The sequence below is a fragment of the Cheilinus undulatus genome, linkage group 1 (genome assembly GCF_018320785.1).
Source record: "Cheilinus undulatus linkage group 1, ASM1832078v1, whole genome shotgun sequence".
Lineage (NCBI taxonomy): Eukaryota > Metazoa > Chordata > Actinopteri > Labriformes > Labridae > Cheilinus > Cheilinus undulatus.
In genome coordinates, this window is record NC_054865.1 from 50,274,613 (window position 1) to 50,301,069 (window position 26,457).

The 26,457-nt window shown below is 40.1% G+C and overlaps 2 protein-coding genes across 2 annotated transcripts in view; both read left to right on the forward strand.

Moving 5' to 3' along the window:
• LOC121513288 (transmembrane channel-like protein 3) overlaps positions 1-12,612 on the forward strand; it is a 29,752-nt gene extending 17,140 nt beyond the window's left edge. Inside the window, exons 11-22 of the mRNA XM_041792930.1 lie at positions 1,650-1,759; positions 1,844-1,922; positions 2,094-2,348; positions 2,478-2,606; positions 4,051-4,118; positions 4,456-4,584; positions 7,431-7,541; positions 8,690-8,815; positions 8,919-8,997; positions 9,665-9,707; positions 9,796-10,072; positions 11,655-12,612. Coding sequence (XP_041648864.1) covers positions 1,650-1,759; positions 1,844-1,922; positions 2,094-2,348; positions 2,478-2,606; positions 4,051-4,118; positions 4,456-4,584; positions 7,431-7,541; positions 8,690-8,815; positions 8,919-8,997; positions 9,665-9,707; positions 9,796-10,072; positions 11,655-12,612 — 2,364 coding nt within the window. The remainder of the gene's footprint in view (positions 1-1,649; positions 1,760-1,843; positions 1,923-2,093; positions 2,349-2,477; positions 2,607-4,050; positions 4,119-4,455; positions 4,585-7,430; positions 7,542-8,689; positions 8,816-8,918; positions 8,998-9,664; positions 9,708-9,795; positions 10,073-11,654) is intronic.
• Positions 12,613-14,519: 1,907 nt separating this feature from the next.
• stard5 (StAR-related lipid transfer (START) domain containing 5) lies at positions 14,520-25,317 on the forward strand. The gene is made up of 6 exons (XM_041811123.1): positions 14,520-14,990; positions 16,910-16,959; positions 17,133-17,265; positions 18,997-19,114; positions 20,977-21,070; positions 21,398-25,317. The coding sequence occupies exons 1-6, from the start codon at positions 14,901-14,903 to the stop codon at positions 21,546-21,548; spliced, it is 636 nt and encodes a 211-aa protein (XP_041667057.1). The 5' UTR covers positions 14,520-14,900; the 3' UTR covers positions 21,549-25,317.
• The last annotated feature ends 1,140 nt before the right edge of the window (positions 25,318-26,457 follow it).

Here is a 26,457-nt window from a genome sequence, read left to right on the forward strand (position 1 = left end):
TATCCTCCTCGTCGTTAGTTTGATTCAATTATCCATCATACAGAACAGTGAATCAATGAAAGGCAGAGCTGCAGCTCATCCACAAGACAAAAATCTAAAATCAACAATAGATCATCAGTTTATCAACGTCACAAAGGATGATTACAACTTTATTTACCATTAAGCTGAAAACACGTTTTTTGATTTGTTTTGATTATATTTTATGACAATGTATGGCAAATAAAAAATTTCCAAATGCAAAACCTTAGATGTTGTTTTACATCTTCAAAGCTTATTAAGTTTGATTGAATCCATCTTGCAAAGCTCCCGTCTGAACCGTTTGGGCCCGGGTAGAAAGTGACAGGACCAATCAGCGATGAGGGACAGTGCCTTCGGGCGCAGCAGAGTTGTGACATAAGCAAGCTGCAACAAGAGACCGGTGCAATTATGGCGGAAGAGATCAAGTTGTGAACTGACATGTCTATAGTTGCCATGATTGGCGTTATGCAGTTCTCTATGCAGTTTACTCCTCGGTAAAGGCTACGCCACGTGTTTTATTGCTCTGACTGGCCCGTAAAGATGTGACAGACAGAATGTTCATCCAATCACCCTTTGAGTTTTTTTTTCCAAAGGCTCTGCCCTTTCCCAAACGCTGTCTATGAGTGGTTTACTGGTTATGAAATCCCAGTGTTAAGTGTGTCCAAGGACAAATGGTTTGGAAACACTGTCATATCGTATCGTATTATAACTTCATACCCAGTGTTAATTTCGTTAAGTTTAGTTTGCATGAGGATGACTAAAACTAGACTCAAATGTAATTTAGTTTTCGTCAGACATTTAAACTCTGTCAAATACAATGCGTCTTTATATCTTCTGCCTCTCAGCTGTAGAAAGCAGGGATCACAGGTTTGGCAGGGTGCATAGAACACACTAACATGGTTTGGTACCAGATTCAGGCAAGAGAATAAATGTTTAGAAAATGTTAAGACTAAAAGGAAACGACTTCCTTTGAACTAAAACTAAAAGGATAGAAATGACTAAAATATGACTAAAATTAAAAGGCATTTCATCTAAAGACTAAGACTTAGACTGAAATAAAAAATAAATTTCAAAATTAACTCTGGTCATATCATATCGTATCATATTCTATCATATTGTATTAAATCGTATTATATCATGTACTTTCCTTCCTTTTCCTATTGAATCGTATTATATGGAATGGCATTGTGTCAAATTGTATCATAGCATTTCATATTGTACAGTATTGTATCTTTTCCTTTTTGAATCGTTTTGTATTGAATCATATCAGCGGTGGCATATCTTATCATCATTGTGTATCTAGTGTATCTTATCATAAAGAATTGAGCATGTTACTATATATTTATCTTTAAACCAAAACTAGACTAGTTATAACTCCCTACAGCGTGTGTCCATACAGACCTGAACTATTCAGACCAAACTGTTGTTTTAAACCAGGCTGTAAACATCTTTATTTATTTCTGCTGTAAAAATGGACATTTGAACATGGAGGTGGACTTATACTGCTCCTAAAGACAGCCTCTAGTGGACATGAGAAGGACTGCAGCCTTTTACAGTCTAGTATTAGCTTCATTTTTCAACCATAGACATTGTCATTTAGTTATGAAGTCTCCATGCCTTCCTCTCTCCAGGTGAGTGTGGTGGTGTCTCTCATCACCATGATCGCTCCCTCAGCCTTTGAGCTTGTGGCTCAGCTTGAGATGTACCACCCACGGACCTCGCTGCGATTCCAGCTGGCCAGGTCTCAGTCTCTCATATTTTCCCACACTTTCTCAGACATCCCAGATCACACTGCATGCTGACTTATTTGTCTGTGTGTTGACAGAGTGCTTGTTTTATACCTGGGGAATCTCTACAGTCTCATCATCGCTCTCCTTGATAAGGTCAACAGTATGAGCTCTGCTGTGAGTGTTCAAAGCATGCTTTTCTACTAACTTTGTCTTATTGATGTTGGAAAGGGTGCATGGTTTCAGACTGCATCCTGACTTTTTAAAGACCCATATGTTGAACAGTTATTGATGTCAAAGTAGTGTAGCATGTGGCTGGTGATGGACCTTTTTGTGTTTGTTTTTCAGGGTCCAGCGGCTTTAGGAAACTGGTCTGACGCCAGCTCTTTCCTCGCCACCATTGCTCAGCCTGACAGCCTCTCTACGCTAGTTTCAGAGCTCTCCATCTCTGACCATCACAACAGCACCACTGCAACCATCGCCACAGTGCTGGACATCACAAACAGCGCCAGGAGCAGCTTAGCTGTCTCCAACCAAACAGCTGTGTTTGAGAAGAACATGCGCTCTCAGCAGGACCAGTGCTGGGAGACTTACGTCGGCCAGGTTTGCAGCACGCTTTCTATTCACCAGATATTTGAATGTTGATATTTGGAGATATATATAAAGTTTTGTTCATTAAGTTAGTCTGATTAGATTGGCTGGCCTCTTTGTTCACATGTATGGTGTTTCCAGGAGATGCTGAAGCTGTCCATCATCGACATGATCTTCACCGTGGCGAGCATCCTGCTCATTGACTTCATCAGAGGCTTGGTCGTTCGCTACCTGAGTGACTGCTGCTGCTGGGATTTAGAGAGCAAATTTGTAAGTACTTTAGAAATCTGTAAAGAGTGGACACTTAAAGTGTGATATTTCTAGAATGACTGTTGGGAAGCTGGCAGCACAATAAATGAGTCACAGTGGTTTTAGGATGGTTCCCACCTGGATAGTTTGGAGGAGTTGTTCTGAAAGAACTAAGGGTTTTATTTTCTTTGGCCTGGTTAATGTGTGCATATATACAGTTCCTATAAAAAGTTTTCATCCCCTGGGATGTTTTAACCTTTTACTAACTTTATGTAAATTAATAATGGTAAATATAATTTAGCTTTTTTGACAAAAACAATCTTAAATGTCAGAGTGCAACATGTAGGGTAAAATAAGTGATTGCATAAATATTCACTCCCTTTAAGTCAGTATTTAGGAAGCTGCAATCACAGTGCTGAGTCAGTGAGGTTAGGTGAGGCTACCCTCTTCCTTTTTAAGGTTTCCAGAGCCAGCTGATGAGAAGCATCCCCACAGCATGATGCTGCCACTACTGTGCTTCACAACGGGGATGGTGTGTTTGTGGTGATGTGCAGTGTTTGGTGTCTGCTAAACATAGCAACTTGTCTGATGGCCAAAAAGCACCATTTTGGTTTCATCGGACCAAAGAACTTTCTCCCACTTGACCATGGAGTCTCCCACATGCCTTTTGGTGAAGTCTAGTTTCCAACAGTGGCTTTCTCTTTGCCACTCTCTCATAAAGTTTTGACTGGTGAAGAACCTGGGCAACAGTTGTTGTATGCAGTCCCTCCCATCTCAGCTGCTGAAGCTTGTAACTCCTTCAGAGTAGTCATAGGTGTCTTGGTGGCCTCTCTCACTAGTCTCCTTCTTGCATGCTCACGCAGTTTGTGAGGACATCCTGATCTAGGCAGATTTACACGTGTCATATTCCTTCCATTTCTTCATGACGGATTTAACTGAACTCAGGGGGATGTTTAGTATCTTAGAAATGTTTTTGCATCCATCCCTGACTTCTACTTTCAATAACATTTTCTCTGAGTTGCCTGGAGTGTTCTTTTGTCTTCATGGTGCAATGGTAGCCAGGAATACTGATGAACCAGTGACTGGACCTTCCAGACACAGGTGTCTTTATAGTACTTGAGACACATTCACTGCACTCAGGTGATCCCCGTTTCACTATGAGACTACTAGCACCAGTTGGCTGGACCTCTGTTGAAGTGGGTCATTCACTGTAAAGGGGGTGAATATTTATGCAGTCACTTATTTTACATTATATAAATGACCTTGACTTTAGTTTCTAAATTTAAGGTAAATGTGAAATCTTCCTTCTGTAAATATGTGCACAGTGAGGCTCAAACATCTTACTCACATGTCAGTTGGTTAAAAAACTCTTAAGGGATAATATGACAAAGTATTGAAACACAACAAATAATAATAATAAATCACATTTAAGTGTTCTTTTTGTCTCATTTCTTTATGTCCCCAGCCTGAATATGGAGAATTCAAAATAGCAGAGAATGTTTTACATCTGATTTACAACCAAGGAATGATCTGGTAAGTCAAACTCGTCCCAAATGATGAAAAGTAGATTTATTTCTGTTGTGATGGAGGTATTTCCATTGTGATATTGTAACCTTGGCCTGTTCACTGTGTCTGTAATAAATGATCTTACTCAGAGTTAATGGTGTGGCTCCTGCTGACCAGTCTCTGTGACCCGGTGGCCCTCGATTATCTCTTCATTACACCTCCCCGGCTCCGTCCGCTGTATCTCCTGAGCTCATTTCAGAAATGTCTCCTCGCTGCAGTAAACATGATGAATTGAAAACCATGAGCCATCGGATATAACGTCCTGATCCCAGTGTTTGTGTATTTTCTCTCTTTTTTTCTCCAGGATGGGAGCTTTTTTCTCTCCATGTCTTCCTGCTTTCAACGTGTTAAAACTGATCGGTCTGATGTACCTCCGGAGCTGGGCTGTCCTCACTTGCAACGTCCCCCATCAGCAGGTGTTCAGGGCCTCCAGGTCTGACCCAAACACAAGCTTAGAACCAGTATGTTTACATGAGCTAGAAAAAGGCCTTTAATTGTGTTTTTGTCTTAAACTGGATTTTTAAAATCCATATAGCCAATGGTTTAGTGGTGCCTGGGGCAGTGCCTCTTACATAATCACCAGAGTGGAAGAAGGAGAGATATGAATAAGCGGTGACTAATTAATGATAATGAAACAGTCTTCCTGCTTGAACTCATGCTGAGTTCCATTGATGTTGCTTCAGAGACATTAATGTCAGTTTGAAAAAATTGGACAAGTCACAAAGTTCAACCAGAGAGACGAATATCCATCCATCCATCTTCTCCCACTTATCCGGGCCGAGTTGCATTGGTAGCAGGCTGTGCAGGTCAACCCAATCATTCCTCTCTCCAGTGTCACTTTCCATCTCCTTTGTGGGAATCCTGAGGCAGTCTAAGACCAGGCAGGATCTCTCCAGCACATTCCGGGTCTTCCCCGAGGTCTCCTCCCAGCTGGCTGTGCCTGGAAGACCTCCAAAAGAAAGAAGACCTCCTTATCAGATGCCTGAACCACCTCTGCTTCAATGCAAGTTGCAGTGGCTCTACTCCTGGTTCTCTCTGGATGTCTGACCTCCTCACCCTATCTCTAAGGCTGACCCCAGACACCCTCCTGAGAAAGCTTTTTTTGCCCGCTTGTATCTGTGATCTCATTCTTTCAGTCATTACACAGAGTTCATAACCATAGGTGAGTGTTGGGAGGAAATCTAAAAGCGTTGCCTTTCGGCTCAGCTCCCTCTTCAGAACAATGGTCTGAAGCAACGCCAGCAGCATTGCTGACGCTGCATCAATCTGTCTGTCAATCTCATGCTCTTTTACCCTCCCTCGTTAACAAGATCCTGAGATACTTGATCTCCACCTGAAGCAGAGACTGACTCCCCACCCAGAAGAAGCAATTCACTATTTTCCAGCAGTATCCACTGTTTTTCATGGCCACAAACTGCCCCCTTGCTGAGAGAGCCAACAGAACCACATCATCTGCAAAAAGGAGAGATGGAATTTTGAGCTCCCTGAACTGGATACCCCCTGACTGTGCCTTGAGATCCTGTCCATGGAAATCACAAACAGAATCAGAGATAAGGGCAGCCCTTTGTGTTGCACTTTGTGTTGAGATTGTCGAACCTCGGATGCAGAAATGAAAATTAGTAAAATAGAGGAGACTTTGCAGATGTCTGATTGAAACAAAAAAAACTGCATACTGAAGGAAAGATGGTCTATGGAGACTGAAAACTGTGGATATACCTTGAATGAATTCCTTAATTGGACTAAAACACATAGAGGATGCAGCATCAGAATTGACACGGTTGTTTGACTTTGAATAGCAGCCTAGGCTAGCAGGATAGTGTGCATTGCATTAAAGCATAGTGCATGAACAGAACATGCAGAGCAGTTAAGTTCCTCAAAGTCTTGACCATTCCTTTAACTCATCAGCATGGTCAACCAAAACTCAGACAGTCAGATAGTAACTAGCTGACAGCTTAAGCATACATGTAGATCTACTGACTGTTCATGTGACCCTCTCATTGATAGAAAAAAATGCACTGATACATAATTTACTTTCCAGCTTGCAGTGATAGAAAGCTATCAGTGTGTGGTTCTTACATACAGAATATAGCTCTCCCTTCACATACACACTATTACACAGACCTAAGGTCATCAGCCCTCTGATTTACGCTACAAGGCTGTCATGGCCTCTTTCAGTTCTTATCAGTCAGTCCCAGATGTGCTGCTAAATCCACACAGAGACAGATCACCGGACAGGGGAGAGAAAATTTCATGGGGGTCATTAAATGTAGCTGTGGAAAAGAGAAAGAGAGACAGTGATTTATTCCCTACTTATAATAATGGAGGGTTGATGCACTTAAATGTGTGTAATGTGGATTATATCATGAAGTAAGGGGAGTTTTGACAGGTTGTTCTCTTGCCTTTAAAGGCTGCAGGGTGTTTGCTTGTTGACCGTACGGCTTTTTTCATATCATTATGGTATCGTGGTAACTGTGACCCTGGAATGGTCACTGTTTGGGACAAATACAAAAGCCGTTACACCCCTAGTAAGCAGGCGTGGAAAAATATAGGTGTCATTTAAGTGATAGAATTCTTCTTCATTTGTACGTCATCCTTTCAGTGCCACTGGTGACCGGTGAAGAGATTAGCGTGGATGTCAGCTGTAGATGGATTTGTTAAACAGATGGATGTGTGAAACACCGCTCATAGAAAGTGTTTGGGAAAGGGTAAAGGGCTTTAAAAAAAAACTGGAGGGTGACTGGATGTTCTGTTTGTCTGTCACATCTTTACAGGCCAATCAGAGCAACAAAACACGTGATGTAGCCGCAACCGAGGTGCACATGTGCAGTTACCCAGGAATAATGCGAACCATGGTGACTGTAGACATGTCAGTACATGACTTTTGTTGCTTTTGAAAAGAAAACAGCTCACTGCTGTTCTTCGTTCTTCTTTTAATGAAGAAATGTCGTCGTGTTTTGATAAAACTGGCGCTTTAGCAGCATTCACACTAAGCTCATTATTGCATAATTTTGTTGGGACTCCGCCTCGTCGCTGATTTGTCCTGTCACTTTCTAACTGGGCCCAGACTGGAGCTTTATGAGATGGATTCGCCAGTGAGAAACATGGAAACGGGCAAATCCATCTGCTTTGCAAGATTAGAGGCAGCATGCATGTAAAGAACATCTCCATGATCATTTACAGACAAAAATGTAGCTGGTTTCCTGATATAAACATAAACAGCAGATGAATATCTGTCCATTTTAACTTCTAGGATTTATCTGCCTCACTTTTTTTCTTCAGATCAAACAACTTCTACCTGGCCATGCTGCTGTTCATGCTCTTCCTGTGTATGCTGCCCACCATCTTTGCCATAGTGAGGTACCGACCGTCACAACACTGCGGACCATTCAGGTGAACAAAGCGTTCAGATTGTTTTAGACATTTGTCGTTATAAGAAATAAATGGTAGCCAGCCTTTTTTGTTTGAGCCTGTAGAAGCATGTTGCCTGTTTTTTCATGGTATAGGTTCTTAGCAGATGATTTCGCAGCAGAGGAGAACTTAAATGAGTCCAACATTGAGAAACGCTACCAAAAAGGTCATGATTTGAACTATAAAGGACTATGCTGAGCATTCAAAGTGCAAAAATATTAATACAAAAAATATTCTTAAGCTACTTTTTGTGTCCTGAAAGTAATGAAATATTCAAGCAGTCTTCTTTTCAAACTTATGGTTAAACAGCAGCAGGCAGGAATTAAGAAAGCCTCTATCCAAAGCCTTAAAGTTCAACAATGCCTGTGTATGGTCAAGTTCAGTACAGTCCTGCCATGGTTTAGCTCACTAAACTCTGAACTTGCCCATATTTCCTCAGCTGATGCCAGTGTTCCGTCATTTTTTGCTACCCATCAAAAATTGCTACTTTGTGGTTCCGCACATGCGCCCTACTCCATCAGCGTCACACCCATAAGGGTTAGGGGTAGGATTAGGGTAGTTGATAGACGCGTCAATAGGAAAAAGCAGCGGTAGCAAAATCTGACAAGGAAGCAAAATCTGACAGAACACCGGCCCACTCTGGCTTGTTGTGACTGGTTTTAAGAGATCTAGATCATTTGGCTCAGCTCAGTGGAGCTGTTTGTTTGGCTCTCAAACGGCTCTCAGTGTGGTTACGGTTTTTACATGTGGATTAAATAACAACAAAGGATGGAGGAAAGAAAACTGGCACTCAAACTGGAGCTAGCTACTGTGGCTCACATTAAAGAGTCGTTACAGGCTCGTTCATGAACAGCACATCATTACTCGCTTTTTATAAGCACTGTATGTTTTTCCTTTTTTACTTATTTAAGGAAAAAAGGGACAAAAATATCACTTTTGCTTTTTAAATACTCCAGTCTAATGAACTAGCTCTGATAATCTGTTAAAGAACTAGTGTGATTCAACAGAATAACAGGCTGGTATGATGCCAGTGTGTACATTATTTGATGGAGGAGAAGCTGCCTGTACTAATATGTATCATTGTTTTTTAGTCTCTAACTCAACTTAAAGGAGCTTGATGTTTGTTTCAGTGGACAAGAGAAGATTTATGACATTATCTCAGAGACGGTGGCCAACGACTTCCCCGTGTGGTTCAGTAAAGTGATGAGTTATGTCACCAGTCCTGTCGTAGTGCTTCCAGCTCTGCTTCTGCTCTTGTGAGGTTCAAACTCACCCAAACATACAATAACTGACACATTTCATCATCTGCTACATCGACAAACATGTCCATGCTTCAACCTTTGACCTTGTGTGTTTCAGCATGCTGATATACTATCTACAGGCTATCGCCAGATCCCTCAAATTCACCAACAACCAGCTGAGGATGCAGCTGCAGACGGTGAGGATCAACAGGTGTTTATATTCAGTGCCTTCAGGTCAGAGCATCAAAAAAATATGATTTCAAATCTTTCAGTCATGGTGTAACTACATGTAACAGATGTTCAGGTAAAATGATGAGGTTTGATGCACCATGAATGGGGTTATTTTGAAAACTGAAGGAAAAAACTTCTGATTTGGACTAGAGTTACCATAATGCAGTTCATGAAGTTTCCCGTTGTCGGACTGGGAAAGTGCAGTGGTTGGTTAATAAGAATGGCTAGGATGTTTTCAGTGATTCAAGAGCCATCCATGTGGCCTAATGACCTTTGACCTCCAAAATTTGTTCAGCTAATCCTTGAGGCCAACTTGACATTTGTGCAAAGTTTGAAGAAATTCCCAAAAATAAAAATGAATGAAAAAGAATGGAGTACGGTCAACCAATAACAGATGGACAACCGATAACATGGTGCCTCCAGTCTTTGATATTGCTGGTGTGGAGGCATAAAAATATGTGTGAACCAGACCTTAGACATTCAAAGAAAAATTCTGCATATGGTATCTTTAACAGAACAAAATTAGATCTAATTTGTAAAACTTGTTTTCATAAATGAAGTATTTATGATAATCATTATGCCATCTTTCACCAAAAATGACTGACATTGCTGATGTTTTCTTTCTCTTTTCAGGAGCGGACTGAAGATAAAAAGAAAGTCTTCCAGATGGCTGCAGGTATATATGTTTTATTATTTTGGTCTCCTGTCTTTGATTATTTCTCATTGACTCTGGAACCTCACTGTGACCTTAACTCTGATCCTAGCGAGGCTTCAGGGTCCAGAGGCGGCAGCAGCAGACCCAAAGCCTGATCAGCAGGAGAGTGACATCACGAGTCAGGAGGCTTCCATTCAGACGGCGTCTCCCCAACACAATGGCAGCGTCACAAACTTTCAGTCTCCCGTTCGTCGTGGAAACAGCATCCGAACCATCAGCCAATCAGCATCCAGAATGGACCTGAGCAGGGGAACGGTGTCTGGATCCGTCAGAAATCCATCAGTGATCGCCCTGCCCAAACACCGGCTGGAGCACATTCCTAACAGGTCTGACAATCACAGAAATATGTGAGTTTGGTTAAATTTGATGACTGGGAACACTGGTGCTGTTGGGATTACTGGTACCCTAGGTTTGCTGTCACATGTGTAAAGAAAGGAAGTTGATTAGTGCTGTAATCGAAAACTGTCATTGCAATTAATCCCAGAATTTTTTGTCGTTAATCACAGTTAATCACACAATTTTAATCACATTTTAAAATTCCAATATTCTGCATGAGAATTTTTTTTGTACCATTTGGATTTTTTTTTACTCTAGTTTTTTTTTCTTACTCTTAAGTTTTAGCAACATGAGCTTTAGCAAATGTGACTAAAACTAATGTAACTACATTGTTTATAGAGCTTGTTTGTAGGCCTTGCCTTAGCTACGTTAGCTACTAGCTAATTAGCGATGTAGCTCTGTTAGTTATAGCTAAGTTAGCTTTAGCAATGTGAGCTTCAAAAAATGTAGCTAAAATCAATTTGGCTATTCAGATAACATGGATAGGTAGATTTCTTTCTGCTTTGTGAGCTTAGCTTTGGCTACATTAACTATGTAGTTACATAGCTATGTAGCTGCCAAAGCTAACTTAGCTAGGCAGGTAACATAGATATGTAGCTTTCTTGCTGCTTTGTGAGCTTAGCTTTAGCTATGTAGCTGCTTTGTGAGCTCAGCTTTAGCTACATTAGCTACCTAGCTGTGTAGCTCTATCTACGAGCTCACGCAGCTATCGAGCAAACATAGCTATGCAAGCTACTCTTGCTGGGTTATGTTTTTGATGGAGGAGCTTTTTCCGTGTAAGCAGACTGTTTACTCTGCTTTGTTTAACATTTTGTAATCAGGCCACTCTTTAACATCTAACTTTTGGTATCCTAACCATTATCTTAAACCGAAATTCCGAAAACCCAAAGTTTAATGCAATTTTTTCCCAAAAGATTTAACGTGTATTTCCGTTCTGAGATAAACAGTGTCTCAGATAAACCGTCTGTGAGAGTGGCTGCCAGAGATGAAAGGTTTGTCGCCAGGCGGCCTTAGAAGTTTAGAGAATAACTTTATTAGAAAGATGCGTTTTGGCTCGTGGCCCTCATCAAAAAACAGAATACAAATATATTCTACTGATGTTGACATACATATCTATGAAAAGAAGGTAATTACAGCTCTCTATTGGTCATTTTCCTGTCTATTTTAGCCCGGAACTGTGCACAGCTCACAGAAAGATAGGCGAGCCCTCTATTCTCTAGATCCTAAGTCACTAATTGGAAAAAGTAATTGGAATAACACTAATTGGAGCTATTTAGCAGGAAAATGCTCTGCTAAATAGCTCTCAAAACTCAAATGGTTTGTCTATTTTAAATAACTACAATGCATTATTAGTAATGTTTTTTCATGTTCAGAAATGTGCATGTTTGAAGATGAAAATGAAAATTGAATAACTGAATATTATTTTTATGTGTAAAAAAAAAGCATTCATTATTGAAAAATTAAAACACATTTCTGTTACTGCATTCTATTTTCAAATTAGACTTTTTATTCAAATTTTGATCACTATAAGCTTCCATAGTTTTTCTCATGTGTTCTCCTTCTGCATTGCAGGCCCCCTCCATTTCTCGGTGGCCCCAGTGGTACCTGCAAGTCCAAGTCCTACCATCACATGGGGTTCAATCCCCCAACCCGCTACTCTGACATCAACTCTGACCCTCTTTACAGGAAGACCAAATGCTCGATAAGTCCTGTGGAGGCTGCAGGAATCATCGCAGCTCACAAATATGGAGGACGGCGTGGCCATACCACCCGATATGTGATCGTGAATGAGCGAGAGCCCAGGAAGAAGCTGCTGCGCTCGGTCACGAGGATCCCACGCCATTACCTCAATGAGGAGCCAGCAGAGATCCTGGAGCTGTACCCACGCAACATCAAACGCTGTGCATCCCGCACAGCCCACCATCAAGCACACCTCCACCAGTCCCACCCGTCAGAGCAGCATGTGAGTGAAGAGGAGGAGGAGGAGGAGGGAAAAGGTAGGAGACGGGCATCGTTAGGGAAGGCTCACCGCCCCCGTTCCCTCTCTGACCTCCACCATCAGGCAAACTTCTATATTGGTGAGGGCCGCCCAGCACCAGGAGGATACGGTGCACGGGAAGAAGATGATGAAGGGGACTGTGAAGAGGACTGGGCAGATTTGGAGTCAGTCCCCTTTTCCCAGACCAATGCCAAAGGAGCAGACTCCCTGCTGGTCCAAACCAGGTGTCACATCCATTCTCCAGGAAGACACTACCAGACCACTGGGAGGACAAGGCTAATGGAGTCTCATGTGAGGCCCAAGATAAGACAGAAGCTGGATCCTCCTCTCACTGAGTCTGACTCAGGCTCCCTGGCCTCCAGCAGCGACCAGCAGAACAGCAGCACGGACCAGTACATCCAGGTCATCCACAACAAAGACCGCTATCTTAAGTCTGATGGCAGGCAGGGGAAAATGGCCAAGAAGAAGTCCAAAGCCAACTTTGATCTGAATGGAGATGAGTCCAATGATCTGGTTTGCTCCAATGTCTGAAAATTCTGCTGACATTATAATTGACCCTCTGTGAAGCCTCGCCCTTGGGTACTGTTGCTGTACGATATTATATAAACTTAGCACAAAACATAAGGAAATTTGTGTTTGGTGGATTATTTCTTTCTTGTAAACAATGCTTCTTGGCAATAAATCTTATATAATTGAAAGCCTGTTTGTTTCCCTTTTAAATGGTACTACATTTGTGGGATGAGCAGCAGAGCTGAGTATCAGGGTTGTGCCCATAAAAAAATTTTCAAATCTACTCTGCCAATGCCAAACAGCTTATGTTGCCTTTGACTCTTGTTTGGTGTTGTTTGATGGATTCAAGTCAGAAGAAACAAGACATATTGGAAATGTATTCACTTATGTACTGTATACACTCACTGGCCCTTTTATTAGGTACACCTTGCTAGTATACTGTATTTTCATCAAGGTGTTGGAAACATTTCTCAGAGATTTTTGTCCATATTGACATGATAGCATTACACAGTTGCTGCAGATTTGTCAGCTGCACATCCATGATGCAAATCTCCCGTTCGACCACACAGAAGCATAGGTGCTCTATTTGATTAAGCTCTGGTGACTGTGGAGGCCATTGGAGTGTAGAAAATTCATTGTCAGGTTCAAGAAACCAGTACCAGTTTGAGATGATTGAGCTTTGTGACATGGTGCATTATCTTGCTGGAAGTAGCCATTAGAAGATGGGCATATTGTGGCGTTTAAGCGGTCCTCAATTGGTACTAAGGGGCCAAGAAAATATCCCCCCACACCATCACTCCACCACCAGTCTGAACTGTTGATACAAGGCAGGATGGATCCATGCTTTCATGCTGTTTACACCAAATTGTGACCCTACAAACTGAATGTCACAGCTGAAATCAACACACATCAGACCAGGTAGCGTTTTTCCAGTCTTCTGTTGTCTATGGCATTTTCATCCACACAACCACCATTCACTGGATATTTTCCCTTTTTCAGGACCATTCTCTGTAAACCCTATGATGGCTGTGTGTGAAAATCCCAGAAGGTTTAGCGGTTTCTGAAATACTCAGAGAAGCATGGCTGGCACCAACAACAAAAAATCCCCATTCTAATGCTTAGTTTGATCTTCTGCAAGCCATCTTGACCAGGTCTACATGCCTAAATGCATCAAGTTGCTATGTATCATTACTACTACTGTTACTCGCTATGTACCACAACTGTGTGTGTTAACCAGTGACTGGACCTTTTTTGGTCAGAATTTTATTTGCTGTGATTTATTTATGAAATCAGTGAAAGTGTAAAACTTCCAAAGAGTTGAATACTTTTAAGTCACTGTATATGTGTGAAAGGCTAGGTTCTGAAATTATGAGGGCCCAAATGGCTTGAAATAATTTAGAAAATGTCATGATTATGTGTGAAAAAGCTAATAACTTTTTAAAGACACAAATGTTTATAAATGTTAACAAAAGGTTGATAAACATCAGAAAAAAGCAGTGCTGATAGATGATGCAACGTCACAAAGATCTTTTCATTCGGAATGGTTTGAGTAACGACTACAATTCCCAGCTTGCTTTGCTGCAGCCAGCTCCGTGAAGCTAGACGGCGCTGCGTGTGAAGCTAGACAGACTGCAGGAAATGGCTATGTGCTCTGCCTTCAAAACAAAAAAAAAATGTCCAAAAATATTGTTCAACTTTATGGTTTTAATTTTTATGGTCGAAAAAACATTGGGAAATTTTTGTATTGTACCATCGAATTGAATGCTTTCGATAGAAAACTGTAAATGGCATGGCATATTTTGATAAGCATTCCAGTTTGGCAGCAGGGACCTTATTTTGAAGGACGACCGGAAACACATTATCCCTGGATGTGTTAACACATCTGCCAACCGTTTCCTCAGATTTTTGGGCATTTCATTGAACTTCTTTCGTGTTGTTACGTCGTAATTGATACAGATGTGGCCTGTTCTGCTACATAAACCGTCACTATCACAGTTGTGTTTGTTTTGTCATTTTTGTACACCCCGAAGATACGAATCAGCTGTTTTTAGCTAACGATACAGGAACACTAGCTCGGTTCATTCATTCAGCGCTAGCTGTGTGGTTTCGGATCATGCTCACCTGAGGGTCAGTTTCTACGTTAGCTAAGCTAAAGCTAGCTGTCACTGCTGTGTTTAGTTAAAAAGTCTACAGTGTGACTGTTTGTCCGTGAAATTAAGCGATAACTGCCATTTGTATTGGCTGCGTTATCATCAGCTCTCTTTACAGTGAAGTAAATTAGTAAGGGTGATTAATTTGCTCCTGTTGTCATGGATTATGAGGAAAAAGCAAACTCAGTGGCTGACTGCTTGATGAGCTACAAGAGGGATGAGTCCGGCTGGAAAGTCTGCAAGAAATCGGTAATAACGTTTTTATTTTGTTAAGTCAAGTGTTTCATAACCTGTGAGTCCCTCCCTGTTTCACAATAAAGCTAAATTTGTGTCAGTGAACCTGCACATAGGCTGAGGAGTTTCAAACTAGAGGAAGTAGACAGTAAACACAATAAATTAAGAAAAAAAAAACAGGGCAATCATACCAAGTTGTCACAGTACCTATAAAAAAGAACAGGTGCATCTACCGTCAGTTTCCAGTTTACTTACAGTCATGGACGAAAGTATTGGCACCCCTGGAATTTTTCAGAAAATACACATTTTCTCCCAGAAATTGTTGCAATTACAAATGTTTTTGGTATGCACATGTTTATTTCCTCTATGTACATTGGAACAACACAAAAAAGCAGAAGAAAAAGCCCAAAATTAACATAATTTTACACAAAACTCAAAAATGGGACAAAATTATTGGCACCCTTTTAAAACTGTGGGTAAATCATTTTATTTCAATCATGTGATGCTCATTTAAACTCACTTGTGGCAGTAACAGATGACAATAAAGAAATCACACCTGAAGCCAGTTAGAATGTATAAAAGTTGACTCAACCTTTTTGTTGTGTGCCTGTGTGTGTCACACCAAGCATGGAGAAGAGAAAGAAGAGCTGAGAATCGTCTGAGGACTTAAGAAGCAAAATTGTGGAAAAATACGAACAATCTCAAGGTTTCAAGACTATCTCCAGAGATCTTGAGATTCCTTTGTCCACTGTGTGTAATATAATCAAGAAGTTTATAACCCATGGCACTGTGGCTAATCTCCCTGGATGTGGATGGAGGAGAAAAATTGACAAAAGGATGCAACACAGGATAGTTGGAATAGTGGATAAACATCCTCAGTCAACTTCCACACAAATTCAGGCTGTCCTGCAGACTCAGGGTGCAAAAGTGTCAGCTCGGACCATACGTCATCATCTGAATGAGATGAAGCGCTACGGCAGGAGACCGAGGAGAACCCCACTGCTGACAAAGAGACATAAAAAAGCCAGACTGGAGTTTGCAAAAATGTACCTGAGTAAGCCTCAATCCTTCTGGGAGAACATTTTGCAGACAGATGAGACTAAGGTAGAGCTTTATGGAAAAGCAGGTCATTCCACTGTTTACAGAAAATGGAATGAGGCCTACAAAGAAAAGAACACAGTACCTACAGTCAAACATGGTGGAGGTTCAAAGATGTTTTGGGGTTATTTTGCTGCCTCTGGTACTGGGTGCTTTGACTGTGTGCAAGGAATCATGAAATCTGGAGACTATTAAAAGATTTTGGGCCGCAATGTAGGGCCTAGTGTCAGAGAGCTGGGTCTGCGTCAGAGGTCATGGGTGTTCCAGCAGGACAATGACCCCAAACATACCTCAAAAAGCACCAAGAAATGGTTGGAGACAAAGGTGGTGAGTTCTGAGGTGGCCAGCAGTGAGTCTGGATCTAAATCCCATTGAACACCTATGAAGAGATCTCAAAACTGCTGTTGCAAGAAGGCACCCTTCAAATCTGAGAGACCTGGAGCACTTTGTTAAATAAGAGTGGTCCAAAATTCCAGTTGAGAGGTGTAAGAAGCTTGTTGATTGTTATAGGAAGCGATTGGTTTCAGTTATTTTTTCCCAAGGGTGTGCAACCAAATATTAAGTTGAGGGTGCCAACAATTTTGTCAAGCCCATTTTTTGAGTTTTGTATAAAATTTAATTTTTTGATGCACCTTTAAACTGGATGTTATATCAAGAAAAAGACTAAATTTATTTTACCGTTCTGGCCAATAGCTGCAGACCAGTCAGATTAGTTTAAGATATGTCTAAAGAAACTTCACTGTCCATTGTCTATATCAGCAGAGGGATCTGTCAGGTTGATCAATTACACAAAGTCAAATGCCTCTCACTGTAGATGTACTGTTTCTCTTTGACAGAATGATGTGGCCGTGTCTTGGCGTCCTTCGTCTGAGTTCCCTGGGAATGTGTAAGAATCTTCAGCTTCTTTTTTCTTTCTTGTTTAATTTAAGTTTTATTTAAAGTTGAACATAATGATCATAACTCAGTTCTCCATTTAAAGCTTTAATCACCAAGCCTGTAAATCATTTGACAGTCCAAGAAGGTTTTACATCAGATTCTGCCATGTGTTTTCTGTTTCAGTTATAAGGGTGATGGGATCGTCAGTGGCAGCCCAGAGAAAGTGTGGGAGTGCTTGAAACCGATACCCAACGGGCTCCGAGTCAGCTGGGACAACAATGTGAAAATGTTTGAACTGCTGGAACAAATCACAGAGGTTTGTTGAACTGGAGATTTCTGTTAAAAGATCTTGTTTTTTTAACTGCTGTCAGCTCATACATTTATCAAATATCTTAAGCCATATTTACACGGGATTAGTTTTACCTGGGGATCTCTGGTAATTTGTAATAATCGTCTGTGTTTCTAATCTTGTGCGAATCGACTATGATTGTAATTTGCAAAGTAAAAATTCTGGGGCAAAATACCTACCAAAATTCAGCACACTTAGGGGCCCACAGGTAATACTAATCCTGAGTAAATCAGCATCTCTGATCAGAAAAAGAAGCATAAAAAGATGAACAGACTGTAAAAACCTCACAATTACCATCTTAAATTAAAAAGAAAATTAATAGAGGATGTATAGGACATTGCTAACAAAGTTTTGATACATATAGGTTATTAATAGTGCTGTTTTGTTAGTTAATTTTTATCTTGTGTTCAAAAATTACTATTTTACTCAACATATTTATTCAAACTCTACTTTCCAGATGTACACCACTGCTGTCTAAATACACACAGAGCTTCTGCTTTTCCTCCTACAGCTTCCCTTTTACTTTGTCTGATCTTATGCTACTATTATTTAGCCATACATTTCTTACACAACACAATTTATATTTCGCAATGTGTCCCTTGATGTTTAGTAATTGTGTTACAAGAGCTGAACTGTGTGAGAAGGGCCGTTGTTGCATAAAAATCCTAAAGTGATAGAGTGCAGAATAATAAATAGAGCATCAACTGCAACAAAACTATTAAAGATGACAGAGAAGGTTCATATTTCAGATATGCTTTGATGAAGTGGCCTTGATACATGATGGAAGAGTTAGGGCATTGTTTGTTAGTTTATTAATCATGGACAGCTAAAAAGTGTTAAAAATATATATAGAAAAAAACACTAATGTTCATTTTGTCTTTTGGAAACTCTGGTTAGCAGTATGTAGAGGACACATGAAGACAATGCTGCCTGCAGACCGTGATATGCATTTTTTATATGAACTTTATAAATAAAAATTCACAGTTTTCTTATTGCCGCAGCCATGCTGCACCTCCATTTGAGTATTACAAACTTTGCTTATCCTTATTATACAAATGCACAGCACTGAACACTGACATCAGGGTATAATTCACAAATTATCAGAGGTCTACAGGTGAGACTAATCCTGTGTAAATAGTGCTTTAGGGCACATTTACACCAGACCGTCCGTACCATGCCTGGGCACATTTGAGCCTAAAGTCCACCTTGGATAGTCTGACATATTTTAAAGCTGTACTTTAGTCTGTGGCCTGAAACGGCATAACAAATTTATGATCACTCTTAACTGCTAATCCAGAAATCTGTCCCTGACTTTGTGACAGTGTACTTAGAACAATTCATGCTGTATTGAAGGCAAAGCATGGTCACAACAAATAATGCTTTGTTTATATTTTTCTTGTGTTCTTTCACTTCTGTTCATGCATTTTGTTAATGTATAAAAACAAACTATAAACAATTATGTTTTGTAGCATTTTTCACACTTGTCTAAAACTTTTACACGGTACTAAATTTATAAAGCAGAAAGAAAATAGACTCTCATAGACTCATGTTTCTCACCCTCACTGTAAATCCCTAATGGATAACACACATTTAGAAAAAAAATTAAAAAAAACTTGACCAGTGCAGCTTTAAATGCATGCTTCTTTTTACCTTTTTGTGACTCTGTCTTTGAGTCTGTGTTCTTGTCCCCTCTCACAGGACATCTCAGTCTGCAGAACCGTCACACCGTCAGCAGCGATGGGTATCATTGCCCCACGAGACTTTGTTGATGTTATTTTAGTGAAACAATACGAAGATGGTACTATTTCATCGAACGGTGCGTAAAACCAAATCTTTGGTTTTGTCCTTTGTCATTGTTTTGCTATGGAGCTGAAACTGGGCTGTATAACTTTAAATGTTTTTAAATGTAAGCTATTGAGGTTTAACTACAGTCAGTGTATGGAGTTTTAAACCCTGTTATTATGGACATCTTTGTCCAAAGTAGTTCTTTTTTCATTTTGTATTTTGCAATAATTTTGGCTGTGCTACTGCATATGCATGTGGTTTTTTGTGTTTTTTTTTCCTTGATAAATTTTGAAATTCTTATTTTATTTTTAAAGGAATTTAAAATACATTATATACTTTTTTTAACCATTTAAGGCCACTGAGAACAAAAAGGGCCACTTCCAAAAAATTTCTTAAAATTTACAGAATTTTTTTCCATAAAAACAGCAGTAAAATTATTAATGAAAATAGTCCTAAAAGAGTTAAAATCTTGAAAATATTAAAATATTTGCTATGTTAGATCAGCAAAAAAGTTTCTTAAAAGATTTATTCTCAAAACGTCAATAAAAATATTTGTATATAATATTTAACAAATGTTTACCACTGCACATTTTTGTCCAGAATATTCCTAATGTTAGAAAACAGAAGCAATAACAGGAAGTATATTAATACATTTTATGAAATGAAATGATGGGTAATATATTTTCATTTACAGTGCATTTAGACAGTATTCAAACTCCCTTCATTTTTTGTCAGTTTTGTTATGTTGCAGCCTGATCCTACAATCATTCAAATTAATTTTTCTCTCATTAATCTACACTTAGTGACCCATCAAGACAAAGAGAAAACAGAATTTTAGAAAATTTAGAAAATTATTAAAAATAAACTGAAATCTCACATTGACATAAGTATTCAGATCCTTTGCAACAAGACTTGAAATGTAGCTGAGGTTCCTCCCATTTCTCTTGATCGTTGCTGAGATGTTTCTACACCTTGATTGGTGTCCACCTGTAGTAAATTAAACAGTTTAGACTTGATTTGGAGAGGCACACACCTCACACACAGCTGACAATGCATATCAGTGCAAAAACCAAGTCAAGCCAATTCTCAAATAAAAGAAGTATGGCACATCTAGGACTCTTCCAACAGCTGGTTACCCAGCCAAACTGAGCAATCAGCTGAGAAGGGCCTTAGTAAGACAGGTGACCCAAAGCTCGATTGTCACTCTGACTGAGCTCCAGAGATCCTGTGTGCACATGGGACAAAATTCCAGAAGGACAACCATCACTGCAGCCCTCCACTGATCTGGACTTTATAGCCGAGTGTCTAGGCTGAAGCCTCTCAGTGCAAAAACACATGAAGGCCTGCTTGGAGTTTGCCAAAATGCACCTTAAGGACTCTCAGACTGTGAGAAAACAAGATACAATGTATATAAATGTTATACCTGGAGAAAACTGGGCACCACCCATCACCTGCCTAATACCATCTCAACAATGAAGCATGGTGGTGGCAGCATAATGTTTTTAGCAGCAGGGACTGGGAGATTGTACTCCATTTAGCTTTCCCTCAAACCTGACCAGAGACATCCTCAATGAAAGCCTAATCCACAGGGCTTAGGACCTCAGGACCTTAGACTGGACCAAAGGTTCAAAAATCTGTTTCACATTGTCATGATGGGGTACTGAGTGTAGATTAATGAGAGAAAACAGGAATTTTCTCGACTGTAGCAACATAACAAAACTGAAACATCTGAAGGGGATCTGAATTCTTTCTTAATGCACTGTAAATGAAAATGTCTTACCTGTCATCATTTTAAACACATGGTACTTAGAGGAGAGAAAATTTTAATGAACAGAGATGTTGACACTGTTTTTGTATGAAGACAAATGTGCATTTTTGCATCTTCTCAAACAGCCACCAATGTGAGCCACCTGGGCTGCCCTCCCCAGTCCGGCTATGTGAGAGGATTCAACCACCCATGTGGCTGCATCTGTGTCCCCATCTCAGGGTGAGCGCATTCCCACACCACACAGCTTAACATGCTCCACACTAGATAATTGTAGGTCTGATTTTAGAACTGATTTGCCCCATACAATGGTTGAGGTGTGGCCTAAATAACCCCAAACAGCAGCTGTGTGGTCTCACTGACTGGCTCGTCTAGTGGAATATGAGATGAAAAAAAACGTTTTTTGTCTGGTCTCCACAGTTTTTAACAATATATGAGAACTGTCCAGTTTGTGGCCAGCCTGAACTGCTTCAAGGCCATCTTCACCTTCCTTATTTACTTTTTTCTGTACCTTCACTTCTTTGTTTTTCGTTTCCTCTTCATTTCCAGAGAGCCTAAGAAGACCCAGGTTTTGACTTTCTTCCAGACAGACCTCGGCGGCCTGCTCCCTCGCTCAGTGGTCGACTCGTTCTTCCCGTCCAGCATGGCTGATTTCTACAGAAACCTGACCAAGGCTGTGAAGTCCCTCAAAGACCTTTGACACCCAGAGTTAAGAGTTCTGTCTTAAAACCTGAGGCCTAATGACCCATCAGGCTCAATGTTCATTCCATTTTAAACAACACAAAGACAAACAGCAATTAGTACACTGAGATGATCAATTTTCTTTTAGATTAGTTTAATCTAAGACTGATTTTATATTTCCATTTTAATGCAGGAGGAAATCTTTGGCATCCTCCTTCCACCAGCCCTCCTTTGTCATTCTGGTGTAGAACTAAGCACAGATTTAGGTGCAGAAATCCTTTTACATCAGGGTCTATGCATGATTCATGCAGCATATGTATTTGGCCAATCATGGCATACGTAATCAGACTACAAAAGTAAATTTGAGTTTGTAGTAGATGCGTTTTTTGTTCTCAATAATGTTGGAAAAGAAAATTCCTCATGCTGAGTGGCGAACTGGACTTGGGTAGATTCTAATGAAACTGATCCAGGTGTAGATGGTGTCAGATGAGAGCAGTGAAGAAGAAGAGGGGAGTAAAGGGCGTAAATGGGACCAAACCAACCTCACCAATAACAGGGTAGATGTTAAGATCAGCTACAGAGTGCTGTTGTCTTAACACCACTGTGATCAACGTTACTGTAACGTCTGGTGTCATCAGAATTATTTCTTACTGATGACTCTGGATTATAGAGTTACTGTAAAAGGTTTAAACCATCCTTCTGTGTGATGATTTCCAGTAGGTCTAACTTGAAAAGTTAGGATTGATGGGGCGTTCCCTGGCAACTCAAGACGGTAGTTGAGCTTTCAGCCTCTAGTAGTGGTGGGCAGTACAGCAAAATTTAACAGTGATCTGTTAGTAAATAGAGGGCCCATATTGCTTATACCGATAACATCCAAGGGGGTGAAAACTTTTTATATCCTCTGTAAGTCATGACCTGTGCAAAAGCCAGGAGTCCAGAAAAGAAACTAAGGCAGCTTTCTCAGAAAAAAAGAAACCCAGCAATTACTCTTCACTACAGTCTTCAAATCTGAGGGAGGGAAATGCTTCCAGGATGCTCCAGCACTTGTTAAAATTTGTAAATCACATCTGGGCAGACCATTTGTCGAGCTTTTTTAGAACCCCAGCCATTTCTGTGGGCAGGCCTGATGTGATGTTTTCTCCTGTCACCCTGCTCCTATTTTCCTCTCTGCCACTCACGTTGAGATTAGCAAGGAACAAGATAAGAAGGAGATGACAACGCATCAGGAGTGTCTAAAAGGAAGATTTCCTTGATTTTCTTTCCCTTTTCTCACTCCTCGAGCATCTTAACTCGCTTTTTTAACTAAGTGGAGATAGTTGTGCATTGATTAGGGCACAAAACTATTCAACTCACAGCTGTCAAAGGCACATTAGTAAAAAGCACCACATTACAGTTTGTACCAGGGGTTTTGATCTTTTTTACTAGGGTAGCCTGGAATTCACAGGGCAGAGAATTAAAGATTTGATGGATGATGTGTGGACAGCCAGCATGCAATGTGATGCAATCACTGATGCTCTTTCACTGCCTCTTACAAAGGTCAAAGAAAAGGGGATATGAGAAAACTTGGGGGTTCATTTTTGGACTTTCTGAGCTGACCCTTGATGCAGGATTTCCTCCACTCACATCCAGACTGATAAATGCAGAGCTTTGTGTTGAAATGCCTGCACACCCAGTTTACTGTCGTACGTATGTTTGTTATAAAAAGGGTCAGTAAAAGGTTTTCTTCTTAAAACCAGCATCCTACACATCCCCGTCTGTGGGAGGAGCTATTTCTTAACATATGAAAAGAACAAATGGATGTAAATCTGTGTTTTTGAAGTACAGAACATCTGTACTTTTTAGCTGGATGATCAGACACCAGACCTTTATTCCTCTCATCACTGTACATCAGTGTGGACAGAAAACATGCATGTTGCATGGACCTTATGTAACCTATAGTGCTGTCAGATCATTGGTTCATAAAAGGGACCAATACCTCATGTCATACCTCATATTTAGATTTATTTGTGTTGTAATGAGCAGAGCTTATTGAACATATGAGTGATTCTTACCTAGCATTTTAAGACTGCTGTAATCAGCTTTATTTACATCATGTTTTGGTTTTTCAAAGTAAAGTTTGTTTTTTAGGTTTGATAGACAGAGGAACACGTGTCTTTCTCTCTTGCACACTAAAATCAAACGTATGCACAGGAGGAATATAAATCTACCTCTTATTTACAATCTACACTAAATAAATGCTAGTGACACTGTAATACTGGATATTCACATTTATATCTGACTAGAGTATTTACATGGAAGGATGTTTTCACATTAGGGACAGTTTCATGTTATGCCTGAGCACAATGAACCTTGGACGCCTGATAAGCTGTTTCACATCTCCATATCATGGGATATATTTCACATCTATCTTGGTAACACCACAAAGACAGTAGCTGCGTTTCCATTACAGGTTTTTGCAAAATAAAACCAATATTTTTAAAATTTCAACTAAGTACAATTGTGCATTGAATGTGTTTCCATTGAAGGGAGTTTTGGGCATGAGCCTTGTAATTCTCATAAAATCTCATCTTGTGAGATGAGAAGCTGGATGTTCAAAACCTGTTGCGTGTTGTTACGGTTATTATTACATCTACAGCAGTTGCCTTGACAACTCTGAACAAAAAACGAAGGCAACAGATGATAGTTCAGAGGCAAAGTCCGTATGTATGGCAAAAGCCACATATAGGGGTGTAGGTATGATGTTAAGATAAGTCTTGGTCTCCTCTTCTGTCCACACGTACCGCGCCATGTTGTCGAAGAGTGAACTGGTCATGTGGCATCATACGTTACATCCTGGGACTGGGAAGTGTTTTCATTGCACTTTTGCGGTATATTTCTTTATCAAAACGTCTGAAAAACATCCTCAAAAAGGTGTTACTAGTTACTAGTTTTTTATTGCACTATTTAGTTTTTGTGCATTTCTAAGGGTCATGGAAACGCAGCTAGTGTTGGAAGATAAGAACCTTCCAAGTAGGTTTTTTCCTCTGAGTGGTCCGGTTCAGTTTGGTATGCTTTCATTTGCATTTCCATTATGAAAAGTTGGAAAAGGTCCTAAATAACTGACCTGCAGTGTCCTACTTTTTGGGCACCCTTTTTGTAGGGGTACCAAGGATTGTTCACAATCAGTGGAGCCAGTTGGTAAATTAAACTTTAATCAGGAGACGAGCACCAACATCTTTTCCTCTAAAAAAGAGATTCCAGTGCGGTTCTTTGCTCTCCTAAAGAAATGCTGTTCACATTGAGACCAACTGCGCGTGTGCTCACACTGATCAAATCCAGACTTTGGAGTCAAGTGCACTTGGGTCTTGGTCCCAGGTCCCTAATGTGAAACCACCTGCAGCTGCCTGAACCTTATTAAGTATAAAGACAATAAGAGTTTTCTTAATTATTACCACTGTACTTGTTTAAATACTAATGTACTCTGCATTTAACTACAGTAACTGATTTAAGATTTTCCAACATATTTTTTTTCAGGTTGAAGTTTAATTTCGACCATTCCTCAAGAAAACGTATAAACTGAAACCAGTTAAAATAACTTGATTAAACATTTGGCTTTAGCATCATTCTGTCTTATTTAGTAAATCTTTGAAAGAACTCTGTGAACATGGGAAGGTTTGATGTTTATCAGCTGTTGGTGTCTTTAGAGCTGTGATAAGCCATATTAGATAACACTTAATTATGAGCTCTTTAATAGCGGATTAAGATTTCTTTTAAAATGTTCACTTCTTGTTCACTGTGTATTCTGTAACATCAATAAAAGACCTTTTAACTGCTCTGATCAAGCGCTGTGTGAGTTTGAGACATCTTGGCAAACATGAGGATTAAAACGCTGCTTCTTTATACTTTGACGGGGTCACTGTGGATTTAAAATGGGAAAATGTGTGCTGTAAGAAAAGTTAAACACATTTAAGCTAGCAGCAAAAGTTTCTAAGTTTGCAAAACTTAAAAAATCTTTCTGTCTAACATTAACAAGCTTATCCCCCTAATTTGGTGAAGTCTGTAGACCAGTGTTACTCAGCCCTGCTTAACCAAAGAGCCAAAGTGATGAAAAATACCTTTGCAAGTGGTGAAAAGTGGAGAAAAATGGTCTAAAAGTGGCAAAAAAGGGGTGAAAAGTGGCATAATGGGAGAGAAAAAAATGAGTTACAGATGGCAAAAATTGTCAAAAAGCTGCAAAAATGTGTGAAAAGTGAATAAAATGGGCAAAAAGCAGAGTGGCAAAAAGAGGCATTTAATGGCAAAAGGCAGCTTAAAGGGGCAAAAGTGGCAAAAATAGTAAACAATTGCATATAGGGCCAATGGAAGTAAACAGACAAAAAAATAAAGGTGGACAATTAAGTTTGACAATTAAAGCTTACTGTATTTGTGTGGGAAACAAACTGATTAATGTGACTTGCAATGAATAATTTCTGAGGTCAAAGTTTACATTTTTAGGGTTTTCTGGGGGATAATATTCAAATTACGACAGAAAAGAGCCAGCGTGTGGCTCTAGAGCCACAGGTTGAGTATCACTGCTGTAGGTCATCTAAAGCAAACCTGACATAAAGTCAAACATGCGATAATAGTTTTAAATTTTTAGATGTTAAAACAGTAAACAGAGCTCCCTCATGTGATTTGTGTTTAATATATCAGTAACTCCAAATCTGAGGCCATGGTCCTCAGTCGGAAAAGGGTGGAATTCCCTTTCCAGGTTGGGAATGAGATCCTGCCCCAAGTGGAGGAGTTCAAGTATCTCGGGGTCTTATTCACGAGTGAGGGAAGAATAAAACAGGAGATCGACAGGCGGATCAGTGCGGCGTCGGCAGTGATGCGGTCTCTGCATCGGTCTGTCGTGGTGAAGAAAGAGCTGAGTCGAAAGGCGAAGCTCTCAATTTACCGGTCAATCTACG